A 27835-nucleotide genomic window follows, 5' to 3' on the forward strand; every position below is an offset into this window, starting at 1 on the left:
AGCGCTTTACATATATATTGTACATTCACATCAGTCCCCGCCCCCGAGGAGCGTACAATCTAAGGTCCCTAACTCACACTCATACATACACATACTGGGGCCAATTTAGACAGGAGCCAATTCACCTACCAGCATGTCTTTGGAGTGAAACCGGAGTACCCGGAGGAAACCCACACAGGCACAGGGAGAACATGCAAACTCCAGGCAGGAGGCGCCATGGTCGGGAATCGAACCCATGACCCATTTACTGCAAGGCAGACGTGCTAACCACTAAGCCACTGTGCCGCCCAACGCACGCGCGCGCGCTATATATATATATACATACACACACTCACACTCTTTTAAAAAACAAAACTCTCCATTTTGGATTTTTGCCCAAATCCCTCCTGAATTTTTATTTCGGAGCACCACTAGTATCCCAGGAGGCTGCAGGACCAGGCGCACACACAACCCCCCCCCGACGCGTTTCGCCTAGAGTAATCCATCATTGTTGGGAACCCTACGATTCGGCCCGGCTTGGAGTGAAACCCTCTAGATTGGTGGCCTCAGGTGAAAGGTCAGCAAGTCTTTGGCTGTGCTGTATGTCACCAGCCTGGCTGCGCAGTGCGGCAGGTGGACCCGTCTTAGAAAGTCCGTCAGATTTGCGCCCAATGCGTCTGATTTTTGCTGGAATATTCCGTTTCTAGTGAATAATCTTTGTTGTTTTTGCCCTCCTGATTAGATCATCAGAACGTTGGAGCTCCTCCCCATCCCCAACAAGAACATGCTGGAAGAGAGTAAGATCCTCCCCATCATACAGAGGTGGTCTCAGACCAAAATGGCCATTCCGGCGCTGAGCGAAGGCGACGGCTACTCCAGCGAGAACACGTCGCGGGCGCACACCCCGCTCAACACCCCGGCTAACACGCCTGACCCCGCCGCCAAGCTGAACGTGGAGATGGAGGGCGAGACCCCCAAGAAGCTGATTCTGCGCCGGCTGAAAATCGTCAGCGAAAACAGCATGGACAGCGCGGCGTCCGACGCCGCCAGCGAGGTGGAAGTAAAGGACGTGTCCGTAAAACAAGAGGCCCCCGCCTCCGAGGAACAGAAAGAAGGGGAGAAAATGAAGGAGGAGGTCAAAGTTGAGGAGCCTCCAACGCCAACCGAAGAGCAGCCAGCCTCTGTCCCCAAATCTGAGGAGGACCCAGCGGCAGACGGGAACAAAGAAGCTTCGGCTGGTATGGAAGTCTCCGAAACGGAGCCCAAGGACCCCGGTGGGCTGAAGGTAGAAGAGGCACCTGCGGTGGAGACCCCGTCTCAGGACGAGGAAGAGGGCATCTCCGATGTGGAGAGCGAGAGGAGCCAGGAACAGCCGGATAAGATGATTGACATGAGTGAGCTGGCCTCCAAACTCCTGGAGGGATGGAAGGATTTGAAGGTAAGGAGCACTGATTAGATGGTAAGCTCTTCAGGACCTCCTCACCTTCTTCATGGTGGCCATTGGTCAAAAGCTGAACTCTGGGCAGTTGTGAATGACTCCGTCAGCCTTTGTATAGCAAGCCTGGCATGTAGAAGGAAGAAGTAGTATAAGGAGCTAATTGGTTAATGTGCGGACAGGGGCGGACTGACCATTTGGAAACTCGGGCAGTGCCCGAGGACCCGTGGTCAGTAGGGGGCCCCATGAGATTCCCCTGGTTCCTTTTTCATAGGCTTTTTTGAGTTTGGGCAAGGACACAGGGGCCCCATGATCCCCTATTGCCCGGGGGCCCCCATGAGTTGTCAGTTCACCCCTGTGTGCGGACGAAGCACGCTGTTGGGTGGAGAGGGCATAGTGATGGAGAGATGTGCTCTTTGATGTGCTGCTACTCCTTTCACTGTCCAATCACAGTCTGGGGGGAGGGTCCAGGGTGATCTGGAGGAAATTTGCTAAATGATGCTGGTTATCAGGACCTGCAGGGAAATCTCTGGATTTGAAGCCCTCTGTGTGTTGATTTTCTGTTTGTTTTAAAGGGGTCCAGTAGACCCCCCAGCTAAGCAGATCCTCGGCTTATTAGTACCCCTGTTAAGCACATTCCCACCTCACTGGTACCCTCATTCAGCTGATCCCCCACCCAGTAATAACCCTAAGCTCTGCTGATGCCCCACTCAGTATTACCCCCAGCTCTGCTGATCCCCCACTCAGTAGTAACCCCCAGCTCTGCTGATCCTGCGCTCAGTAGTACCCCCAGCTCTGCTGATCCCCTGCTCAGTAGTAGCCCCCAGCTCTGCTGATCTTCCACTCAGTAGTACCCCCAGCTCTGCTGATCCCCCGCTCAGTAGTACCCCCAGCTCTGCTGATCCCCCGCTCAGTAGTAACCCCCAGCTCTGCTGATTCCCTGCTCAGTAGTAACCCGCAGTTCTGCTGATCCCCTTCTCAGTAGTAACCCCCAGCTCTGCTGATCCCCTTCTCAGTAGTAACCCCCAGCTCTGCTGATCCCCTGCTCAGTAGTAACCCCAGCTTTGCTGATCTCCCGCTCAGTAGTAGCCTCCAGCTCTGCTGATCCTCCACTCAGTAGTAACCCCCAGCTCTGCTGATCTTCCACTCAATAGTACCCCCAGCTCTGCTGATACCCCGCTCAGTAGTAAACCCCAGCTCTGCTGATCCCTTGCTCAGTAGTAACCCTCAGCTCTGCTGATCCCTCGCTTAGTAATAACCCTAAGCTCTGCTGATCCCCCGCTCAGTAGTAACCCTAGCTCTGCTGATCCCCCACTCAGTTATAACCCCCAGCTCTGCTCATTCTCTGCTCAGTAGTAAACCCCAGCTCTGCTGATCCCCCGCTCAGTAGTAACCCCCAGCTCTGCTGATCCCTCACTCAGTAGTAACCCCCAGCTCTGCTGATCCCCTGCTCAGTAGTAACCCCCAGCTCTGCTGATCCCCTGCTCAGTAGTAACCCCCAGCTCTGCTGATCCCATGCTCAGAAGTAACCCCCAGCTCTGCTGGTTCTCCGCTCAGTAGTAACCCTGCTCCACGCTGCACACCAGATGTGACATCTGCACCAGACACTTCCAAACATGAACTGGAAGTGACTGCTGATTTTCAGTCCACTTGTGGTCACCCAGTGCATCCTGGGATATCTCATACCTGCAATACGTCCAAAACAAAGTGCAGCTAAACAGCCTCATCTACAGCCACCCAAAAGCTGCAGGGGCTGTTGGCGAACTTTGTCATAGACTTCTATGGAGGCTTTGGAGATGCTTTCAAGTACCAAGACAGGGACATGGGGTGTCATTTTTGAAGCAAAGCAAACACATGTGAACAGGACTGTAAGCTTTCCATTCTATTTAGAGACCGGGGCTTTGATTGGCATTCAGAGCGCTGTAACCTCTTCCCACCCATATGACGTCATATGACGTCCTTAGGTTGAAGTGGGTTATACTGGGATGATGCCTGCGCCGGGCCAGATGGGCAAGCGCGTGCGGGGCCTTTTCCCATTATCAGGGGTGTATGGAAGTTATCAGGCATTGGCGCGGCCACCTGAATGCTTCCACCTGACAGGCAGCAGTCTGGTTGTCGGATTTACACGCGCTCCCGCTGACTGCACCCACCAAAAAATGTATGTATGTAAAATTTAAAGGGTAACTCCATATTTGTGGGGGGGAAACGAATTACAAAATAATAATGAAAAAATAATATAGCTCATACAATTGCAACACAAGTCATACTGCAAATTCCCTTTCCTTTTCACTCTGCAGCCGCTGTCATTCTCTGTAAAATGCAATACGGCGACCTGGAAGCGTTCTGTATACAGAACTCTGCCCAGAAATGTCATTTCCTGCTTGTGTGATTGGCTCAGATTTTTTGGGCATCCCCTGCAACAAAAGTGTCATATTTTTTTTTTTTTTTTTTTTTGGGGGGTGAGATACTGCCAAAGGGAAATCACGTCTAAAGGGATGCAGACCCTGCCACTTTCCTCATTAGAGCCCTGCAGGTGCTGCTGCTGATTGATGATTATATAGTCACTCCCATTCACTCTGCACATGGACACAGAGAAACAAACAGATATTTCTTCAGCATAACAAAAGGTAGGAATCTGCAACAAAGTTTGTTAAAATCCCTGCAATGTGCATCGATCACCCAGAGGGGGAGGGGTTATTTTTTCTAAGCAAAAGTGGAGTTACCCTTTAAATCTTTTCAGTAAGTGCAAATAAATACTTGTTGTTTCCACAAGAAATCCAGCGAGCTGATCACCTTCCCAGATTATCGCTGAGGACTACATCCTCCGCCTTTCCTCATCCCCATAACACGATGGGGAGAGGTGTTCTGTAGTCCGCAGTGATAACTGTCCTTTAGTTCTAGCACATTCTGTCCTAGAGTGATGAGGCTGCTCCTCTATAGATACAATAATGTGTCCTGTAGTAGGTCTGCAGTCTCTGACCATCTCCTGTACTGTGTCTGCAGTCTCTGACCGTCTCCTGTAGTATGTCTGCAGTCTCTGACCGTCTCCTGTAGTATGTCTGCAGTCTCTGACCATCCCCTGTACTGTGTCCGCAGTCTCTGACCATCTCCTGTACTGTGTCTGCAGTCTCTGGTCATCTCCTGTACTGTGTCTGCAGTCTCTGGTCATCTCCTGTACTGTGTCTGCAGTCTCTGACCATCTCCTGTACTATGTCTGCAGTCTCTGACCATCTCCTGTACCTTGTCTGCAGTCTCTGACCGTCTCCTGTACTATGTCTGCAGTCTCTGACCGTCTCCTGTACTGTGTCTGCAGTCTCTGACCGTCTCCTGTACTGTGTCTGCAGTCTCTGACCGTCTCCTGTACTATGTCTGCAGTCTCTGACCGTCTCCTGTACTGTGTCTGCAGTCTCTGACCGTCTCCTGTACCTTGTCTGCAGTCTCTGACCGTCTCCTGTACTATGTCTGCAGTCTCTGACCGTCTCCTGTACTGTGTCTGCAGTCTCTGACCGTCTCCTGTACTGTGTCTGCAGTCTCTGACCATCTCCTGTAGTATGTCTGCAATCTCTGACCGTCTCCTGTACTATGTCTGCAGTCTCTGACCATCTCCTGTACCTTGTCTGCAGTCTCTGACCGTCTCCTGTACTATGTCTGCAGTCCCTGACCATCTCCTGTAGTATGTCTGCAGTCTCTGACCATCTCCTGTACTATGTCTGCAGTCTCTGACCATCTCCTGTACTATGTCTGCAGTCTCTGACCATCTCCTGTAGTATGTCTGCAGTCTCTGACCATCTCCATAGTATGTCTGCAGTCTCTGACCTTCTCCTGTACTGTGTCCGCAGTCTCTGACCATCTCCTGTATCATGTCTGCAGTCTCTGACCGTCTCCTGTACTATGTCTGCAGTCTCTGACCGTCTCCTGTACTATGTCTGCAGTCTCTGACCGTCTCCTGTACTGTGTCTGCAGTCTCTGACCGTCTCCTGTACTATGTCTGCAGTCTCTGACCGTCTCCTGTACTATGTCTGCAGTCTCTGACCGTCTCCTGTACTGTGTCCGCAGTCTCTGACCGTCTCCTGTACTGTGTCCGCAGTCTCTGACCGTCTCCTGTATCATGTCTGCAGTCTCTGACCGTCTCCCGTAATGTGTCTGCATCTATCTGTAGCATTTCACTAACTGAATGCTATGTGTGGCCCTTTGGTGATGTGAGGCCCCTACACCAAGTCGGTTGACTGGTCCAGACAGAGGATTGATTGGCTGGTGTAGACTTTAGCACCTCCCTGTGCCTGCGGGTGTTCACTGACTGAATCTGTATTCTCTCTGCCTGCAGGAAGTCTATCGGATCCCAAAGAAGACGCCGGCGGAGAAGGAGCACCGTATGTATCACGCATGTATCACGCATGTCATATGATGGAAACACTGCTGTCAGCTAGAATATTCCGAAACGGATGGGGGGGGGGGGGGGGGGGGGTAATGGGCCGAATTGTAGTCTGTGACATCATCAGGACGTCATACTGCGCTGCCTTTATTAATATTAACAAAAATAGAAAACGATCTAAACCTCGCAGTGAGAAATTCAAGGCGGGGGGGAGGAGTTTTTCGGGGGGAGGAGTTTTTCGGGGGGAGGAGTTTCTCTTTATCATACATATTACATAGGTGAAGAAGAAAGAAAAGGAATTCTATTCCGTGTTTGGTATCCCCCAGTAGGGGGCGATATGCTCTCATGTACACCAGCTCTTGTCATTCACTGTATCTGCTCTTAGGGCTCATGTTCGCTTTCTTCGACTTTAACGCACATTAAAGCGCCTGCGGCTGCAGCATGATTTGTCGATGTGTTTGTGATGCTTCGGTGATGCTTTTTAAAGCTTTAATCAAGCTTGACAAATGCCCCGTGTGGTCATATTTTAATTGTTTTTGAGGGGCTCAGCAGAGCCCCAGCTCATTGGTACGCTCGTTCAGCAGATTCCTTGCTCAGAAGTACCCCCAGCTCTGCTTATCCCCCAACTTTAATGATCCCCCGCTCAGTAGTAACCCCCAGCTCTGCTGATGCCCCACTCAGTATTACCCCCAGCTCTGCTGATGTCCCACTCAGCAGTACCCCCAGCTCTGCTGATGTCCCACTCAGTAGTACCCCCAGCTCTGCTGATGTCCCACTCAGCAGTACCCCCAGCTCTGCTGACGTCCCACTCAGTAGTACCATCAGCTTTGCTGATGCCCCACTCAGTAGTAACCCCCAGCTCCGCTGACGCCCCACTCAGTAGTAACCCCCCCAGCTCTGTTGATCTTCCTCTCAGTAGTACCCCTAACTCTGCTCAGCCCCCGCTCAGTAGTACCCCTAACTCTACTCAGCCGTGCTCAATAGCATCTCCCAACTCTGTTGATCCCCCGCTCAGTAGTACCCCTAACTCTGTTCAGCCCCAGCTCAGTAGTAGCCCCCAGCTCTGTTGATCCCCTGCTCAGTAGTAGCCCCCAGCTCTGTTGATCCCCTGCTCATCAGTAACCCCCAGCTCTGCTGATCCCCCGTTCAGTAGTAACCCCCAGCTCTGCCTATCCCCCGTTCAGTAGTAACCCCCAGCTCTGTTGTTCCCTCGCTCAGTAGTAACCCCCAGCTCTGTTGATCCCCCGTTCAGTAGTAACCCCCAGCTCTGTTGATCCCCCGTTCAGTAGTAACCCCCAGCTCTGTTGTTCCCTCGCTCAGTAGTAACCCCCAGCTCTGTTGTTCCCTCGCTCAGTAGTAACCCCCAGCTCTGTTGTTCCCCCGCTCAGTAGTACCCCCAGCTCTGCTGATCCCCCACTCAGTAGTAACCCCCAGCTCCGCTAACGCCCCACTCAGTAGTACCCCCAGCTCTGCTTATCCCCCGCTCAGTAGAGCCCCCAGCTCTGCTTATCCCCCGCTCAGTAGTAGCCTTCAGCTCTGTTGATCCCCTGGTTTGCTAATCCTCCTCTCGCTTTGTTTTCCACTCACCTTGCTCTATATAGCTCCCATGCTGCGCACCACATGTGATATTGCTAGTTTCTCCTGCTCTGGTCCCCCAGCTCTGCTGATCCTCTGCCACTCAGTCCTCTTGTCACCGGTCCCCGCTCACCTTCCACTATAGCATTCTAATGAAGCGCGCCGTCTGCTAGTTGCTCCAATCCGGACCCCGCTCGCCTTCCTGCTGCTTCTCGCTGCACCCCAGATGGGATGTCTGCACCCCAGATGTGATGTCTGCACCAGACACTCCCAGAATATATACACAGGAACCGGAAATGACTGCTGATGTCTTTCTGGTTTCCTTGTTGGTTTCCCAGTGCATCCTGGGATATCTCATACCTGCAATACCTCCAAAGCAAAGCGAAGCTAAAGCTGAATAAAAGCCACCAAAAGCTGCAGCTGCTGTTAGCGAGCGTTGTCATAGACCTCTATGGAGGCTTTGGAGACGCTTTGAAGCACCAAGACAGGGACATGGGATATGAAGCGACAGGGACATGGGGTGTGAAGCGACAGGGACAAGGGGTATGAAGCGACAGGGGCATGGGGTATGAAGCGACAGGGGCATGGGGTATGAAGCGACAGGGACATGGGGTGTGAAGCGACAGGGACATGGGGTATGAAGCGACAGGGACATGGGGTGTGAAGCGACAGGGACATGGGGTGTGAAGCGACAGGGACATGGGGTGTGAAGCGACAGGGACATGGGGTGTGAAGCGACAGGGACATGGGGTGTGAAGCGACAGGGACATGGGGTGTGAAGCGACAGGGACATGGGGTGTGAAGCGACAGGGACATGGGGTGTGAAGCGACAGGGACATGGGGTGTGAAGCGACAGGGACATGGGGTGTGAAGCGACAGGGACATGGGGTGTGAAGCGACAGGGACATGGGGTGTGAAGCGAAGCAAACGCAACGTGTGAACAGGACTGTAAGGGGACCCTTTTATTTAGTGTAGACAGGAAGTTTGATTGGCATTCAGAGCGCTTTAAAAAGGCATCGCCAATGCCACGTTTTGAAGCGAGTGTAAGCGAACCCTTGCGCTTTTCTTGTCTTCCATGTTGTACAGATGACCGACACAGAGAGTCCTCCGGAGGAAACTACCAGACACCGAACACGAAGAGCCAGACCCGGGAGCGAGACTCCGAGCGCCAGAGCCAAAGGAAGCGCAAGCAGTCGCCGTCTCCTCCCTCCTTCTATGAGCGCAGTGCAAAAAGGGGCGAGGACAGGTAAGGAGACTGCGCATCTTTTTAAAGCTGGAACAAAAACTCCGCCCCGCTCTGACCTGAACCTAAAACTCCGCCCCGCTCTGACCTGAACCTAAAACTCCGCCCTGCTCTGACCTGAACCTAAAACTCCGCCCCGCTCTGACCTGAACCTAAAACTCCGCCCCGCTCTGACCTGAACCTAAAACTCTGCCCTGCTCTGACCTGAACCTAAAACTCCGCCCTGCTCTGACCTGAACCTAAAACTCCGCCCCGCTCTGACCTGAACCTAAAACTCCGCCCCGCTCTGACCTGAACCTAAAACTCCGCCCTGCTCTGACCTGAACCTAAAACTCTGCCCTGCTCTGACCTGAACCTAAAACTCTGCCCTGCTCTGACCTGAACCTAAAACTCCGCCCCGCTCTGACCTGAACCTAAAACTCCGCCCTGCTCTGACCTGAACCTAAAACTCTGCCCCGCTCTGACCTGAACCTAAAACTCCTCCCTGCTCTGACCTGAACCTAAAACTCCTCCCCGCTCTGACCTGAACCTAAAACTCCTCCCTGCTCTGACCTGAACCTAAAACTCCTCCCTGCTCTGACCTGAACCTAAAACTCCGCCCTGCTCTGACCTGAACCTAAAACTCCGCCCCGCTCTGACCTGAACCTAAAACTCCGCCCTGCTCTGACCTGAACCTAAAACTCTGCCCTGCTCTGACCTGAACCTAAAACTCCTCCCCGCTCTGACCTGAACCTAAAACTCCGCCCTGCTCTGACCTGAACCTAAAACTCCGCCCCGCTCTGACCTGAACCTAAAACTCTGCCCTGCTCTGACCTGAACCTAAAACTCCGCCCTGCTCTGACCTGAACCTAAAACTCCGCCCTGCTCTGACCTGAACCTAAAACTCTGCCCTGCTCTGACCTGAACCTAAAACTCCTCCCTGCTCTGACCTGAACCTAAAACTCCGCCCCTCTCTTACCTGAACCTTTTTGTAGTCGTCGGTTTACAACATTTTTTTCGCACTACAAAGTGTATGTCGGTGCCGGCTATTTTTGTTCTTTGCTGTAGCTCACTGAATCAGCTGTCACTTTCCCTGGAGCTAAAGGAAACCGTTTCTTTTAAGAAACTAAAAGGAAACATTGTTTCTTTTATCTCAGGAAACAAACTAAAAGGAAACTTTGTTTCTTTTAGCTGGGGGGGAAAGTGACAGCTGATTCTCTGAGCTATAGTGAAGAAAAAAAAAAAGCCGGTAATTACATTTAAAAACTGCCACTGACGTATAATAACAGCGACTATTTTTTTTTTTTTTTTAACTTTTTTTCTGACCTCCGAAACGGATTAATTGGTTTTCAACGCATTCCTATGGGAGACCGCATTTCGGTTTATGAATTATTCGCAATCCGAAACGTCATTACATTTGTAAACCGAGGTACGCCTGTAGTTGGTGCCCGCTACTACAGTGATCTCCAATGGCATCCAGGTCCTGCTGCATTGTCAACGCAGGAGGTTGCTCGCTCAGCATGGCCGCCATTCAGGGAACACTTTGCATCTTCACAATGAATGCGAAGCATGCTCTGATCCTAGTGGGCTGTCCTTTCTCCTGGACTAATCAATGGTCACATTGTGAGCATGCTCAGACGAGGCGTACCGTGAGGCCAGGCTGCATGATGACGCATCCTCAGGGGCAGATCCATGACCCCCTGGGCTGACAGGAACCCCCCCCCCCCCGATCCAAGGCATAGGAGCTGGCTACACTGTGCTTTTGCTGTCCGTAGTTTAGTTCGCAGACCAAGTAAAAGTTCATTGTTGAAGCTTAAGTTTAATCAAAACCATTTCAAAAAGAAAAATCAGCGCAAGGGATAATACTTACCTTCAATGCTAAGTATGTCTCGTGCTGCTGGCTGCGGATTTGGTTGAAATTTTCAGTCCTCTGACTCCCGCGGACCAAAAGATTACGGCTGCAGGGGTGGGGGACCCCTGCAGCGGTAATCTTCTGGTCCAAGGGAGCTAATACGAGACATGTGATATGTAGTCGTCGAGTGACAACCCTCCCTTTCCTCCCAACCCCCGCTCCTTAATTCATATTGGTTCGTGCTTGAGCTTCACCAGTGAATGGAGGATGAGCTGATGAATGAAAGGACCGCCTCCTCCTCCATTCAGAAAGGCACTTTTTTTCATTCACGGAAGTTATGGTACTGTTTCGGTGAATGGAGGAGGAAGGGGGTCAGGCGTAGTCGGCACCCTTGACATGTACAAGTGATAGGTCCTTTGGGGTGCCATCAGCACAAAGGACACTTTGCAATGATTGTATCTACTGTCCCATGTGCTGATTTTTTATTTTTTTTTTTGGATTAAACCTAGGCATTGAAGTGATATTAAAGGTTCCTTCTTTTTTCTTTTTGTTTTTTTTGTTTCTTTTTTGTTTGTTAAGAAAAATGTTTGGATTAAACCTGGGCATTGAAGTGATATTAAAGATTCCTTTTTTTTTTTTTAAATACCAAATATGTGATCTGTGTAACGGTTTTTGCACAGAGCAGTCCTGATCCTCTTCTTCTCGAGTCCCCCGCCAGCACTCCTGGCTCGTTCCTCTTGAGCAGTCCACCCAATAGCAAGCCGTTTGCTATGGGGGCATTGGTGCGTGATTGCTCCCGAGCCCCGCTGTATGGGTCCATAAGACACCTAGAGACGTGGCTTGGTCCCACCCTCCCATTCTCTCTCTCTGCATTGGCTGACTGGCTGTGATTGATAGCAGTGGGAGCCAATGGCTCTCGGTGCTGTCCCAGCCAATGAGGGAGAGACAGACCCAGGACAGCCAAGGCTCCTGTGCACAGTGCTGGATCGGGCTCGGATAAGTATTAGAGGGGGTTCCTGGGGGGGGGGAGAAGCACACGGAAGGTTTCATCTTTACCTTCATGCGTAGTTTGTATGTATGTTGCGTGATGGCGCTCAATATTCACCTCACCGGTATGAAAGGGGGAGCGGTGTCCTCAGATGTCTCCAGTCATGTGGGTGTAATGTGAGGATGGACGCCGCTCTAACCGCTCGTGGAGTCCTGCGTGAAGATGGCCTCAGCCGTCGCTAGACGAACGCATGAATGAGGCGGCCATACGTGGACCGGGCACGTTTCGATTCATGCATGGGCTGACATGTTACCATGTCCAGGCTAAATATGAACCTTCGTGCACATCGGAAGTGGTGTTCCTCCTGCATCACTCCGTTACTTCCTGCACTCACGATGACCACCCCGTGACCTCCTGCACTCCCGATGTTCACTCCATGACCTCCTGCAGTCCCGATGACCACTCCGTGACCTCCTGCGCTCATGATGACCACTCCGTGACCTCCTGCACTCCTGATGACCTCCTGCGCTCACGATGACTACTCCGTGACCTCCTGCACTCCTGATGACCTCCTGCGCTCACGATGACCACTCCGTGACCTCCTGCACTCCCGATGATCACTCCGTGACCTCCTGCACTCCTGATGACCTCCTGCGCTCACGACGACCACTCCGTGACCTCCTGCGCTCACGACGACCACTCCGTGACCTCCTGCGCTCACGACGACCACTCCGTGACCTCCTGCGCTCACGACGACCACTCCGTGACCTCCTGCGCTCACGACGACCACTCCGTGACCTCCTGCGCTCACGACGACCACTCCGTGACCTCCTGCGCTCACGACGACCACTCCGTGACCTCCTGCGCTCACGACGACCACTCCGTGACCTCCTGCGCTCACGACGACCACTCCGTGACCTCCTGCGCTCACGACGACCACTCCGTGACCTCCTGCGCTCACGACGACCACTCCGTGACCTCCTGCGCTCACGACGACCACTCCGTGACCTCCTGCGCTCACGACGACCACTCCGTGACCTCCTGCGCTCACGACGACCACTCCGTGACCTCCTGCGCTCACGACGACCACTCCGTGACCTCCTGCGCTCACGACGACCACTCCGTGACCTCCTGCGCTCACGACGACCACTCCGTGACCTCCTGCGCTCACGACGACCACTCCGTGACCTCCTGCGCTCACGACGACCACTCCGTGACCTCCTGCGCTCACGACGACCACTCCGTGACCTCCTGCGCTCACGACGACCACTCCGTGACCTCCTGCGCTCACGACGACCACTCCGTGACCTCCTGCGCTCACGACGACCACTCCGTGACCTCCTGCGCTCACGACGACCACTCCGTGACCTCCTGCGCTCACGACGACCACTCCGTGACCTCCTGCGCTCACGACGACCACTCCGTGACCTCCTGCGCTCACGACGACCACTCCGTGACCTCCTGCGCTCACGACGACCACTCCGTGACCTCCTGCGCTCACGACGACCACTCCGTGACCTCCTGCGCTCACGACGACCACTCCGTGACCACTCGTGACCTCCTGTACTCACAATGACCACTCCGTGACCTCCTGCACTCACAATGACCACTCCGTGACCTCCTGCACTCACAATGACCACTCCGTGACCTCCTGCACTCACAATGACCACTCTGTGACCACTCGTGACCTCCATTACTCACAATGACCACTCCGTGACCTCCTGCACTCACAATGACCACTCCGTGACCTCCTGCACTCACAATGACCACTCCGTGACCACTCGTGACCTCCATTACTCACAATGACCACTCTGTGACCTCCTGCACTCACGATGACCACTCTGTGACCTCCTGCACTCACGATGACCACTCCCTGACCTCCTGCACTCACGATGACCACTCCGTTTCCTCCTGCACTCACAATGACCACTCTGTGACCTCCTGCACTCACGATGATCACTCCCTGACCTCCTGCACTCACGATGACCACTCCCTGACCTCCTGCACTCACGATGACCACTCCCTGACCTCCTGCACTCACGATGACCACTCCGTGACCTCCTGCACTCACGATGCCCACTCCATGACCTCCTGCACTCTAGACAGGTCGTGACCTCCATATTTTCTTTCAGCAGGTATGACACTCCCGCCACCTCCAAGAAGAAGAGTCGCCTTCAGGACCGGAATAAGCTGTCCACGGAGGAGCGCAGGAAGCTGTTCGAACAAGAAGTGGCCCAGCGCGAGGCTCAGAAGCAGCAGCAGCAGATGCAGAACATTGGCATGGCTTCTCCCATCTCTTATGAGTCTTTGCCGTACGGCACCCAGCTGCCCCCGCCTTACATGACCTACCCTCAAGGTTACCCCATGCAGTCCTTCATGGACCCCACCAATCCCAACGTAGGGAAGGTTCTGCTTCCCACTCCGCCCCTGGATACTGTCAATTCTCCCAACAGCTATGACCCCTCTCAAGGTATGGTCAACCCGGCCATGATGACTCCGCAGCCGGTCCCAGTGGTACAACATGTAGCAGCCCCTATGGACGTCCCCACCCAGCAGTACGCCACGCAGCCCGAGCCTATGGTCCCACAGGACCCCAATGTGAATGTAATGCCAGTACCGGCCCCCAGCGCTGTGCCAACTCAGACCTATGGCGCCTGGGACCCCAAACAGTCGGCGGTGCCCGTTCAGCAGCATCAAGCTCAGCCTCAGTACCCACCACCCCCTGCACAGCCTGCAATCTACTACCCAGGACAGCCCTGCTCGGCCATGTATGGGATGCCGGCCCCCTATCCTCAGACCACGCAAGCCATGGTGCAGGTAAGGACCATCTCTTTTCTGGGGTGGGGGGAACTATGTGACTTACTAATTCTGTGACTACCTGGTGGACACACAGGCCCCCTTGCTAGGCACACAGGCCCCCTTGCTAGGCACACAGGCCCCCTTGCTAGGCACACAGGCCCCCTTGCTGGGCACACAGGCCCCCTTGCTGGGCACACAGGCCCCCTTGCTGGGCACACAGGCCCCCTTGCTAGGCACACAGGGCCCCTCGCTGGACACACAGGCCCCCTCGCTGAGCACACAGGCCCCCTCGCTGAGCACACAGGCCCCCTCGCTGAGCACACAGGCCCCCTCGCTGAGCACACAGGCCCCCTCGCTGAGCACACAGGCCCCCTCGCTGAGCACACAGGCCCCCTCGCTGAGCACACAGGCCCCCTCGCTGAGCACACAGGCCCCCTCGCTGAGCACACAGGGCCCCTCGCTGGACACACAGGGCCCCTCGCTGGACACACAGGGCCCCTCGCTGGACACACAGGGCCCCTCGCTGGACACACAGGGCCCCTCGCTGGACACACAGGGCCCCTCGCTGGGCACACAGGGCCCCTTTTCTGGGCACACAGGGCCCCTTTTCTGGGCACACAGGGCCCCTTTTCTGGGCACACAGGCCCCCTTTTCTGGGCACACAGGCCCCCTTTTCTGGGCACACAGGCCCCCTTTTCTGGGCACACAGGCCCCCCTTTGCTGGGCACACAGGCCCCCTTTGCTGGGCACACAGGCCCCCTTTGCTGGGCACACAGGCCCCCTTTGCTGGGCACACAGGCCCCCCTTTGCTGGGCACACAGGCCCCCTTTGCTGGGCACACAGGCCCCCTCGCTGCACACATGGGGGTTTATTTACTAAAAGTGGAGAGTGCAAAATTTGGTGCCGCTCTGCATAGAAACCAATCCGCTTCCAGATTTTATTGCGTTCGTTTTATTATATTCACTTTTAATATCAGAATTATTAAAAGTAGCTTTTAGACAGTAATAAGAGATTAACCCTTTCCCCCACAAGATCTACCCTCTAGACCCCCTGCCGGGGAAGGTAGACCCCCCTGCCGGGCACGTAGACCCCCCCTGCCGGGCACGTAGACCCCCCTGCCGGGCACGTAGACCCCCCTGCCGGGCACGTAGACCCCCTGCCGGGCACGTAGACCCCCTGCCGGGCACGTAGACCCCCCTGCTGGGCACGTAGACCCCTTTGACGGACAAATATGAGGAAAGTGGGTGACTTGGCTGACCGTTTACACACATCAGAGGTGCAGTTTTAGGGGCCACTTGCTAAAATTGTGTATTTGTTGTTCAGGGTTACAGCCAGCCAGGCCTGCAGTACATGACAGGGCAGCAGATGTACGCACCTCACCCGCAGGGTGTCGTCATGCAGCAACCTCCGCCCGTGGCGGCCATCGTTCCTCCCGGACAGCCACCAGCATTGCAGCAGGTTTGTATTCTTCTCAGACCGGTGACCCCATCCTGTATTTTCTCCTGTCTAGAGTCCATGTATAACTGACCCGTTCTTGTATCCAATCACAGCCTGAGATGGGAATAGCTGGCAACAACATTATGGACCTTCCTCCACCTTCTCCACCCAAACCTAAAACCATCGTCCTTCCTCCCAACTGGAAGACCGCACGAGATCCAGAGGGGAAAATCTACTATTACCATGTAATAACCAGGTGAGCCGACAATGGACGCTTCATGGAGATCGGTCAGAGATGGCCGGGATGTCCGCCTGTTGTCTGTAATTGTGTCCGAAGGATCGCTGCATTTGTGATTGACCACTTCCAGTCCAGACACTTCCCCCCCCCCCCCCCCCTTCCAGTCCAGACACTTTCCTCCCCCTTCCAGTCCGGTCACTTTCCTCCCCCTTCCAGTCCGGACACTTCCCCCCCTTCCAGTCCGGACACTTTCCCCCCCTTCCAGTCCGGACGCTTTCACCCCCCTTCCAGTCCGGACGCTTTCACCCCCCTTCCAGTCCGGACGCTTTCCCCCCCTTCCAGTCCGGACGCTTTCCCCCCCTTCCAGTCCGGACGCTTTCCCCCCCTTCCAGTCCGGACGCTTTCCCCCCCTTCCAGTCCGGACGCTTTCCCCCCCTTCCAGTCCGGACGCTTTCCCCCCCTTCCAGTCCGGACGCTTCCCCCCCCTTCCAGTCCGGACGCTTTCCCCCCCCTTCCAGTCCGGACGCTTTCACCCCCCTTCCAGTCCGGACGCTTTCACCCCCCTTCCAGTCCGGACGCTTTCACCCCCCTTCCAGTCCGGACGCTTTCACCCCCCTTCCAGTCCGGACGCTTTCACCCCCCTTCCAGTCCGGACGCTTTCACCCCCCTTCCAGTCCGGACGCTTTCACCCCCCTTCCAGTCCGGACGCTTTCACCCCCCTTCCAGTCCGGACGCTTTCACCCCCCTTCCAGTCCGGACGCTTTCACCCCCCTTCCAGTCCGGACGCTTTCACCCCCCTTCCAGTCCGGACGCTTTCACCCCCCTTCCAGTCCGGACGCTTTCACCCCCCTTCCAGTCCGGACGCTTTCACCCCCCTTCCAGTCCGGACGCTTTCACCCCCTTCCAGCCCGGACGCTTTCCCCCCCTTCCAGCCCGGACGCTTTCCCCCCCTTCCAGCCCGGACGCTTTCCCCCCTTCCAGCCCGGACGCTTTCCCCCCCTTCCAGCCCGGACGCTTTCCACCCCCTTCCAGCCCGGACGCTTTCCACCCCCTTCCAGCCCGGACGCTTTCCACCCCCTTCCAGCCCGGACGCTTTCCACCCCCTTCCAGCCCGGACGCTTTCCACCCCCTTCCAGCCCGGACGCTTTCACCCCCTTCCAGTCCGGACGCTTTCACCTCTTTCCAGTCCGGACGCTTTCCCCCCCTCCCCCCCCCCCCCCCCCCAGGCCAATTTTCAGCTTTCAGCGCTATCACACTTTGAATGAAAATTGTGCGGTCATGCAACACTGTACCCATATGACATTTTTTAGCATTTTTTTGAGCCTGTTGTCTGTAATTGTGTCCAAAAAATCCCTGCATTTCTGTGATTGACCACTTCCAGTCCGGACGCTTTCCCCCCCTTCCAGTCCGGACGCTTTCCCCCCCTTCCAGTCCGGACGCTTTCCCCCCCTTCCAGTCCGGACGCTTTCCCCCCCTTCCAGTCCGGACGCTTTCCCCCCCTTCCAGTCCGGACGCTTTCCCCCCCTTCCAGTCCGGACGCTTTCCCCCCCTTCCAGTCCGGACGCTTTCCCCCCCTTCCAGTCCGGACGCTTTCCCCCCCTTCCAGTCCGGACGCTTTCCCCCCCTTCCAGTCCGGACGCTTTCCCCCCCTTCCAGTCCGGACGCTTTCCCCCCCTTCCAGTCCGGACGCTTTCCCCCCCTTCCAGTCCGGACGCTTTCCCCCCTTCCAGTCCGGACGCTTTCCCCCCCTTCCAGTCCGGACGCTTTCCCCCCCTTCCAGTCCGGACGCTTTCCCCCCCTTCCAGTCCGGACGCTTTCCCCCCCTTCCAGTCCGGACGCTTTCCCCCCCTTCCAGTCCGGACGCTTTCCCCCCCTTCCAGTCCGGACGCTTTCCCCCCCTTCCAGTCCGGACGCTTTCCCCCCCTTCCAGTCCGGACGCTTTCCCCCCCTTCCAGTCCGGACGCTTTCCCCCCCTTCCAGTCCGGACGCTTTCCCCCCCTTCCAGTCCGGACGCTTTCCCCCCCTTCCAGTCCGGACGCTTTCCCCCCCTTCCAGTCCGGACGCTTTCCCCCCCTTCCAGTCCGGACGCTTTCCCCCCCTTCCAGTCCGGACGCTTTCCCCCCCTTCCAGTCCGGACGCTTTCCCCCCCTTCCAGTCCGGACGCTTTCCCCCCCCTTCCAGTCCGGACGCTTTCCCCCCCCTTCCAGTCCGGACGCTTTCCCCCCCCTTCCAGTCCGGACGCTTTCCCCCCCCTTCCAGTCCGGACGCTTTCCCCCCCCTTCCAGTCCGGACGCTTTCCCCCCCTTCCAGTCCGGACGCTTTCCCCCCCTTCCAGTCCGGACGCTTTCCCCCCCTTCCAGTCCGGACGCTTTCCCCCCCTTCCAGTCCGGGCGCTTTCCCCCCCTTCCAGTCCGGGCGCTTTCCCCCCCTTCCAGTCCGGGCGCTTTCCCCCCCTTCCAGTCCGGGCGCTTTCCCCCCTTCCAGTCCGGGCGCTTTCCCCCCCTTCCAGTCCGGACACTTTCCCCCCTTCCAGTCCAGGCCAATTTTCAGCTTTCAGCGCTATCACACTTTGAATGACAATTGCGCGGTCATGCAACATTGTACCCATATGAAATTTTTTAGCATTTTTTTGAGCCTGATAAAAGTTTATTTTGGTGGTATTTATTCACCGCTGGGATTTTAATTTTTTTTGCTATGTAAATGAAAATGTCCAAAAATTTTGAAAAGTGTTTTTGTTATAAAATTTTATAAAATTTTGCAAATAATATTTCATCATAAATCTTGGCCAAAATGTATTCCAGTATCTTTTTAGTAAAAAAAAATACCCCAAATTAGTTTTAAACTTAAATTATAATTTTTAAACTTTTATTTTTACATTTTTATTTTATTTTTTTATATTGTGGGTTTTTTTTATTTTTTTTACATACTGTCACCCTAGCAGTAGTGTCACCATGGTGACACTGTACTACTTGTGAGGGGTGATGAAGATTTTTGTTTTTTTACACTGATTGCTTTTACACCCATAAAGGCTGTAAAAGCAATCCTTTCTCTTTCTCTCTGGCTGCATTCCTGCAGCCATTGAGAAATACTGTATGTGCTGTGATTGGTCACAGCTTGTCACATGGTACAAGGCTGTTATGAATGGCCCTGTACCATGTGATCTCTGTAATCATTCACAGATTTCACACGTAGTAAGCAATGATGTCAGAAGTGACATCTTGCTTACTACTCTGCATGTGATCACTGATTGGCCAATCAGTGATCACATGATCGGGACCTCACACAGAGGTCCCGTATGACGATCGGGTTTCCACTGCGTCCGGAGGACACCGGATCACGTTGCTGCGGAGCGCGCACAAGCAGGGTGCGGGGAAGCCGTTTATAAATGGCCACCAGTTCCTGCACTGCCACCATCCAGCCGTTTTATATACAATGGCCGGACGGGAAGTGATTGAAGAGAGAGTTGGTGGGGACCTGAAATTCGAAAGCTGTGCCCAAAAAAAAAAGGCAAGTAGTGGGCAAAAGACTTATTTACTTTTGGTTTCTCTGCAGCTAATCGTTGTCTATTACCGACTTCTATGCTTTGTTCTGTACTGTGTCCCTGTGTGGAGGTGGCCATCTTGTTAGAGGCAGGGCTTTGCTTCCTTATGTCAGAGCTTCCCCTCCCTGGTGACTGGTGATCTGATGAATAGTAGGGTCACCAGGAAGAAGCAGGAGGAGAGGGGGAGGAAGCACAGATCCACAGAACGAGTAAAATAGAAGCAGGGAGATCTTTGCATTGTGGGTCCTCCAGGTATGTTTTCCTCTCCAGCGAGGAGAACGGTGAGCAGCACAATAGTGATGTCACCAAATCTGGCGAGACTAGCAGTCAGTGGCAGCAGTGTCTAGATTATTATTATTATTATTATACAGTATTTATAAAGCGCCAATAGTTCACTCAGCGCTGTACATTACAAAGGGGGACAGAACATGTGACAGAACAATACCAATACAATGCAATACATGAGGGGATGGAGGGCCCTGCTCCTTGGAGCTTACAATCTAGAAGGGATGGGATGGTGGTACAGGAGGAGATAGCTGTGGGGGATGGAGTGGTAGGAAGAGTGGAGGAGGTCAGCAAGTTAGAAGGGGGTGAGGTAGGCTTCCCTGAAGAGATGGGTTTTCAGGGTGCGCCTAAAGGAGAGGAGAGTAGGTGATAATCTGATGGGTTGGGGCAGGGAGTTCCAGAGGATGGGTGACACCCTGGAGAAGTCCTGGAGGCGGGCATGGGAGGAGGAGACCAGGGAACTAGAGAGAAGGAGGTCTTGTGAGGAGCAGAGTGTGCGTGTTGGGTGGTACTTGGATATTAGGTCGGTGATGTAGTTCGGGGCAGTATGGTGGACAGCTTTGTACGTCAGTGTTAGGATTTTAAATTTGATCCATTGCGCAATCGGAAGCCAGTGGAGGGATTGGCAGAGGGGGGTGGAGGACACTGAGTGGAGGCCACTGGAGGGATTGGCAGAGGGGGGTGGCGGAAATGGAGCGGTTGGAAAGGTGAATGAGTCTAGATCAAACTTTCTCAACCTCTTTCTCCCCCAGAGAAACCCCTAAAATTATTTTCAGGTCTGAAGGAACCCCCTGTTTAATCAGTTCATTGGGGGTCAGTGGGGAAAAATGCACCCTACATTGGTGGCAAGTAGGACGAATGCCCTAGTTGCAGCGGTGGTCAGAATGCCACCTTTACAGACATCTAAGAAGATTAATGGGGTCATGCTGCTGGCTCTGTCAAGTGGTATTGGCCCTGGAACTATGCAGACGTCATCAGAAGGGTGGTTAATCAGCCATTGCTGGAGGAACCCCTAGCAACCTTTGGAGGAACCCTGGTCTGTCCTAGATGATCTTACACTGCAGATATGTTACTGTAGGCACAACAAACGAACTGCTATTTTTTTGCACACAGTCGTCTGCAGGGCTTTGTGTAGGCCATATGAGTTCCTCAACACCAAACAGGTCAAACTATGTCTATATGGGGCTGTTGGTTGAGAAGACCTTGACCGTTCTAGTTCATTCAAAAGGTGTTCAGTAGTGCTGAGGTCAGGGCTGTGCAGAACAATAAAGTTCCTCCACACCAAACTGGTCACAACATGTCTTTATGGAGATGTTGGTTGAGAAAACCTTGGTCATTCTAGTTCATCCCAAAAGTGTTCAGGAAGATTGAGGTCAGAGCTGTGCAGGACAGTCAGGTTCCTCCACACCAAACGGGTCAAACCATGTCTATGTGGGGCTGTTGGCTGACAAGACCTTGATCATTCTAGTTCATCCCAAAGGTTGTCAATAGGTTTGAGGTCAGAGTTGTGTAGAACAATCAAGTTCCTTCACACCAAACTGGTCAAACCATGGCTTTATGGAGATGTTGGTTGAGAAGACCTTGACCTTTCTAGTTCATTCCAAAGGTGTTCAGTAGTGCTGAGGTCAGGGCTGTGCAGGACAATAAAGTTTTTGCTGTTGACTCATTAATTCCCATTTCTGTATAGGTAACATGGCATCTTTTGATCATCAGGTTTATGCCCTGCTTGCTTTTACGCAAGCAGTGATGCATTTTGCACAGTTGTGTGCAGGGCGCTTCATCAAATTCAAGGCTTTATGTAGGCCATTCAAGTTCCTCCACACCAAACAGGTCAAACCATGTCTATATGGGGATGTTGGTTGACCTTGGTCATTCTAGTTCATCCCAAAGGTGTTCAATAGGGTTGAGGTCAGAGCTGTGCATGCAGGACAATCAAGTTCCTTCACACCAAACTGGTCAAACCATGTCTTTATGGAAATGTTGGTTGAGAAAACCTTGGTCATTCTAGTTCATCCCAAAAAGTGTTCAGGAAGATTGAGGTCAGAGCTGTGCAGGACAATCAGGTTCCTCCACACCAAACAGGTCAAACCATATATATATGGGGCTGTTGGCTGACAAGACCTTGACCATTCTAATTCATCTCAAAGGTGTTCAATAAGTTTGAGGTCAGAGCTGTGTAGAACAATCAAGTTCCTTCACACCAAACTGGTCAAACCATGTCTTTATGGAGATGTTGGTTGAGAAGTCCTTGACCGTTATAGTTCATTGCAAAGGTGTTCAGTAGTGTTGAGGTCAGGGCTGTGCAGGACAATAAAGTTCCTCCACACCAAACTGGTCACAACATGTCTTTAAGATGTTGGTTGAGAAAACCTTGGTCATTCTGGTTCATCCAAAAGGTGTTCAGGAAGATTGAGGTCAGAACTGTGGAGGACAATAAACTTTGCTGTTGACTCAATTTCGATTTCTGTATAGGTACTATGGCATCTTTTGATCATCAGGCTTATGCCCTGCTTGCTTTGTGCAAACCGCATCCCTGCTTGCATAAGTCGTGTGCAGGGCGCTAAAGCAAATTCAAGGCTTTTGTGTAGGCCATATGTGTTCCTCCACTCCAAACAGGTCAAACCACGTCTTAATGGAGATGTTGGTTGAGAAAACCTTGGTCATTCTAGTTCATCCCAAAGGTGTTCAGGAAGATTGAGGTCAGAGCTGTGCAGGACAATCAGGTTCCTCCACACCAAACAGGTCAAACCATGTCTAATATGGGGCTGTTGGCTGACAAGACCTTGGTCATTCTAGTTCATCCCAAAGGTGTTCAGTAGGGTTGAGGTCAGAGCTGTGCAGGACAATAAAGTTCCTCCACACCAAACTGGTAAAAACATGTCTTTGGAATGATCTAGAATGACCAAGGTCTTCTCAACCAACATCTCCATAAAGACATGGTTTGACCAGTTTGGTGTGGAAGAACCGGATTGTCCTGCACAGCTCTGACCTCAACCTTCCTGAACACCTTTGAGAAAACCTTGGCCATTCTAGTTCATCCCAAAGGTGTTCAGGAAGGTTGAGGTCAGAGCTGTGCAGGACAATCCGGTTCTTCCACACCAAACTGGTCAAACCATGTCTTTATGGAGATGTTGGTTGAGAAAACCTTGGCCATTCTAGTTCATCCCAACCAACATCTCCATAAAGACATGGTTTGACCAGTTTGGTGTGGAGGAACTTTATTGTCCTGCACAGCCCTGACCTCAGCACTACTGAACACCTTTGGAATGAACTAGAATGGTCAAGGTCTTCTCAATCAACATATCCATAAAGACATGGTTTGACCAGTTTGGTGTGAAGGAACTTGATTGTCCTACACAGCTCTGACCTCAACCCTATTGAACACCTTTGGGATGAACTAGAATGACCAAGGTTTTCTCAGTGGCCCAGTGCCATTAGTACAGTGTCAGGGCTTTTTATTAGCACTGATCACTGTATTGGTGTCATTGGCAATGTCAGTGGCAGTTAGTCCCCCCCACTGTCAGAATGCCTGCCGCAGTCCTGCTATAAGTCGCTGATCGCCGCCATTACTAGTATTAAAAAAAAAATTCCATTGTGTATATATACCGCCATTTGTAAATGCTAGAACTTTCACGTAAACCGATTAATTTACACGTTTTTTTATTTTTTTTTTACAAAGACACGGAGCAGAATACATTTTGGCCAAAATTTATGACGAAATTTTTTTTTTATTGGATATGTTTTATAGCAAAAAGTAAAAAATATATTTTTTTTTCAAAATTGTCTTTTTTCGTTTATAGCGCAAAAAAAAAAACCGTAGAGACGATCAAATACCACCGAAAGAAAGCTCTATTTGTGGGGGGGGGAAATTATATAAATTGTGGTGCAGCGTTGCATGACTGCGCAATTTTCAGTTAAAGTAACGCAGCTCCGTATCGCAAAAAAATGGCTTGGTCAGGAAGGGGGAGAAATCCTCAGGAGGGCGAGGGGTTAAATAAACATTTTTTACACGGTCTCTAATTTTTTTTTCTTTTTTTACTCAACTTTATTGCTATCGAAAGGGATGAACAACATCCCTTGTGACAGCATGAACCGTGACAGGTCCTCTTCATGGAGAGATCTGGGGTCTCTCCTCTGGCCTCCAATGCAGCTGATCAGGGAAAAAGGGACATAAATTGAATTTACATTTTTTATTTTTTTTTTTTAAATTTAATTTTGTTTTTTATTGAACATATTTAATAACAAGAAGTCCAAAATATGTTTTTTTTTCTTTAAAATTGCCCTTTTTTTTTTCTCTCCCCCGAAGGGGGGGTAAATACTCTGTTTAATCATTTTCTTACAAAAAAAAAGTCGATTTTTACATGTATGTCTCTTATAATTGTACAGGCAAACGCAGTGGGACCCTCCGTCCTGGGACAACGCCGGAGAGGAGGGAGTGAGTCTGGATCACGAAGCCGAAATGGACCTGGGAACCCCGACCTACGACGAGAACCCCATGAAGGTGAATGCACTGCTCAGTAATGACGCTGGATGTACAATTTTATTAACCACTTCCAGTCCGGACACTTCCCCCCCCTTCCAGTCCGGACACCTCCCCCCCTTCCAGTCCGGACACTTTCCCCCCCTTCCAGTCCGGACACTTTCCCCCCCTTCCAGTCCGGACACTTTCCCCCCCTTCCAGTCCGGACACTTTCCCCCCCTTCCAGTCCGGACACTTTCCCCCCCTTCCAGTCCGGACACTTTCCCCCCCTTCCAGTCCGGACACTTTCCCCCCCTTCCAGTCCGGACACTTTCCCCCCCTTCCAGTCCGGACACTTTCACCCCCTTCCAGTCCGGACACTTTCACCCCCTTCCAGTCCGGACACTTTCCCCCCCTTCCAGTCCGGACGCTTTCCCCCCCTTCCAGTCCGGACGCTTTCACCCCCCTTCCAGTCCGGACGCTTTCACCCCCTTCCAGTCCGGACGCTTTCACCCCCTTCCAGTCCGGACGCTTTCACCCCCTTCCAGTCCGGACGCTTTCACCCCCTTCCAGTCCGGACGCTTTCACCCCCTTCCAGTCCGGACACTTTCACCCCCTTCCAGTCCGGACACTTTCACCCCCTTCCAGTCCGGACACTTTCACCCCCTTCCAGTCCGGACACTTTCACCCCCTTCCAGTCCGGACACTTTCACCCCCTTCCAGTCCGGACACTTCCCCCCCCCCCCTTCCAGTCCGGACACTCCCCCCCCCCCCCCTTCCAGTCCGGACACTCCCCCCCCCCCCCCTTCCAGTCCGAACACTTTCCCCCCCTTCCAGTCCGAACACTTTCCCCCCCTTCCAGTCCGGACATTTTTACCCCCCTTCCAGTCCGGACATTTTTACCCCCCTTCCAGTCCGGACATTTTTACCCCCCTTCCAGTCCAGGTCAATTTTCAGCTTTCAGCGCTATCACACTTTGAATGACAATTGCGCGGTCATGCAACACTGTACCCATATAAATTTTTTAGCATTTTGTTGGGACAGATAAAACTTTATTTTGGTGGTATTCATTCACCGCTGGGATTATTATTTTTTTTTGCTATGTAAAAGAAAAAGTCCAAAAATTTTGAAAAAAAGTGTTTTTCTTATAACATTTTGCAAATCAATAATATTTCATCATAAATCTCGGCCAAAATTTATTCCGTTATCTTTTTTAGTAAAAAAAAAAATAATCCAAATTAGTTCATAACCAAACATAATTTTTAAACTTTTTTTTTTTACATACTGTCACCCTAGCAGTGCAGTCACCATGGCGACACTACTACTTGTGGGGGGTGATGAAGATTTTTTTTTTTACACCCATAAAGGCTGTAAGAGGAATCATTTCTCCTTATCTCTGGCTGCATTCTTGCAGCCATTGAGAAATACTGAGTGAGCTGTGATTGGTCACAGCTTGTCACATGGTACAAGGCTGGTGTGAATGGCCCTGTACCATGTGATCTCTGTGATCATTCACAGATTTCACACGTAATAAGCAATGATGTCAGAAGTGACATCTTGCTTACTACTGTTCATGTGATCACACAGAGGTCCCGTACGACGATCGGTGTAGGGATGACACAGCGGGCACCGGATCGCGGTGCTGCGCACTCCCAGGGGGGCATGGAGGCTGCTTATATACATGGGCCGGACGGGAAGTGGTTAAAAAGTACAGAAAAAAAATCCAGTTGATCATGCCAGAAATCTGGCGTCCTTGTAACTTCCTGTGCGCTGAAATGAAATCTCGCCTTTCCTGGCGATCTGTCACCCTGAGACAGGAAATGTCAGGCAGGGTCACTATATTGGTGGGAAAAAAAAAGAAATGTAGACGCCACATCTAAGGACCTGTAAGTTGCATTGTTTAGATCGATTCTACAGGGATTGATGATGGGACTGCAGTCTCGTGTCACATGATGCTATAATGCATGGATCGGCAGACTTTGTAAACGGAAGGTCGGTTTACTGTCCTTCAAAGTTTAGGGGGGCCGGACTGGCCAGTGGGGGAGGAAAATGTCCTGGCGTCAGTGGGAATAAGCAATGCCTCATCATCGGTGTCAGTGGGAGGAATTGTGCCCCATCATTGGTGTCAGTGGGAGGAATAGTGCCCCATCATTGGTATCAGTGGGAGGAATAGTGCCCCATCATTGGTGTCAGTGGGGGGAATAGTGCCCCATCATTGGTGTCAGTGGGGGGAATAGTGCCCCATCATTGGTGTCAGAGGGAGGAATAGTGCCCCATCATTGGTGTCAGTGGGGGGAATAGTGCCCCATCATTGATGTCAGTGGGAGGAATAGTGCCCCATCATTGGTGTCAGTGGGAGGAATAGTGCCCCATCATTGGTGTCAGTGGGAGGAATAGTGCCCCATCATTGGTGTCAGTGGAAGGAATAGTGCCCCATCATTGGTGTCAGTGGGAGGAATAGTGCCCCGTCATTGGTGTCAGTGGGAGGAATAGTGCCCCAACATTGGTGTCAGTGGGAGGAATAGTGTCCCATCATTGGTGTCAGTGGGAGGAATAGTGCCCCATCATTGGTATCAGTGGGAGGAATAGTGCCCCATCATTGGTATCAGTGGGAGGAATGGTGCCCCATCATTGGTATCAGTGGGAGGAATAGTGCCCCATCATTGGTGTCAGTGGGAGGAATAGTGCCCCATCATTGGTGTCAGTGGGAGGAATAGTGCCCCATCATTGGTGTCCGTGGGAGGAATAGTGCCCCATCATTGGTGTCAGTGGGAGGAATAGTGCCCCAACATTGGTGTCAGTGGGAGGAATAGTGCCCCAACATTGGTGTCAGTGGGAGGAATAGTGCCCCAACATTGGTGTCAGTGGGAGGAATAGTGTCCCATCATTGGTGTCAGTGGGAGGAATAGTGTCCCATCATTGGTGTCAGTGGATGGAATAGTGCCCCATCATTGGTATCAGTGGGAAGAATGGTGCCCCATCATTGGTGTCAGTGGGAGGAATAGTGCCCCATCATTGGTGTCAGTGGGAGGAATAGTGCCCCATCATTGGTATCAGTGGGAAGAATGGTGCCCCATCATTGGTGTCAGTGGGAGGAATGGTGCCCTATCATTGGTGTCAGTGGGAGGAATAGTGCCCCATCATTGGTGTCAGTGGGAGGAATAGTGCCCCATCATTGGTGTCAGTGGGATGAATAGTGTCCCATCATTGGTGTCAGTGGGAGGAATAGTGTCCCATCATTGGTGTCAGTGGGAGGAATAGTGCCCCATCATTGGTGTCGGTGGGAGGAATAGTGTCCCATCATTGGTGTCGGTGGGAAGAATAGTGCCCCATCATTGGTGTCAGTGGGGGGAGGAATAGTGCCCCATCATTGGGAACAAGAATGTCCCTTACATTGGAGGTCAGTGGGAAGAATGTCCCTTACATTGGGGGGTCAGTGGGAAGAACGTCCCTTACATTGGGGGTCAGTGGGAAGAATGTCCCTTACATTGGGGGTCAGTGGGAAGAATGTCCCTTACATTGGGGGTCAGTGGGAAGAATGTCCCTTACATTGGTGGTCAGTGGTAAGAATGTACCTTACATTGGGGGTCAGTGGGAAGAATGTCCCTCACATTGGGGGTCAGTGAGAAGAATGTCCCTCACATTGGGGGTCA

At 52.5% G+C, this 27835-nt stretch overlaps 1 protein-coding gene across 1 annotated transcript in view; it reads left to right on the plus strand.

Moving 5' to 3' along the window:
* LOC149427131 (histone-lysine N-methyltransferase SETD2-like) overlaps nt 1-27835 on the plus strand; it is a 70187-nt gene that overhangs the window by 10810 nt on the left and 31542 nt on the right. The window contains exons 4-10 of the mRNA XM_089668229.1: nt 722-1417; nt 5739-5784; nt 8448-8607; nt 13559-14240; nt 15546-15680; nt 15773-15915; nt 24110-24224. Of these exons, the coding sequence (XP_089524355.1) occupies nt 722-1417; nt 5739-5784; nt 8448-8607; nt 13559-14240; nt 15546-15680; nt 15773-15915; nt 24110-24224 (1977 nt within the window). The remainder of the gene's footprint in view (nt 1-721; nt 1418-5738; nt 5785-8447; nt 8608-13558; nt 14241-15545; nt 15681-15772; nt 15916-24109; nt 24225-27835) is intronic.

This window comes from Staurois parvus, unplaced genomic scaffold (genome assembly GCF_062004578.1).
Source record: "Staurois parvus isolate SC_StPar_1 unplaced genomic scaffold, SC_StPar_1.0 ptg003987l, whole genome shotgun sequence".
Taxonomy (NCBI): domain Eukaryota; kingdom Metazoa; phylum Chordata; class Amphibia; order Anura; family Ranidae; genus Staurois; species Staurois parvus.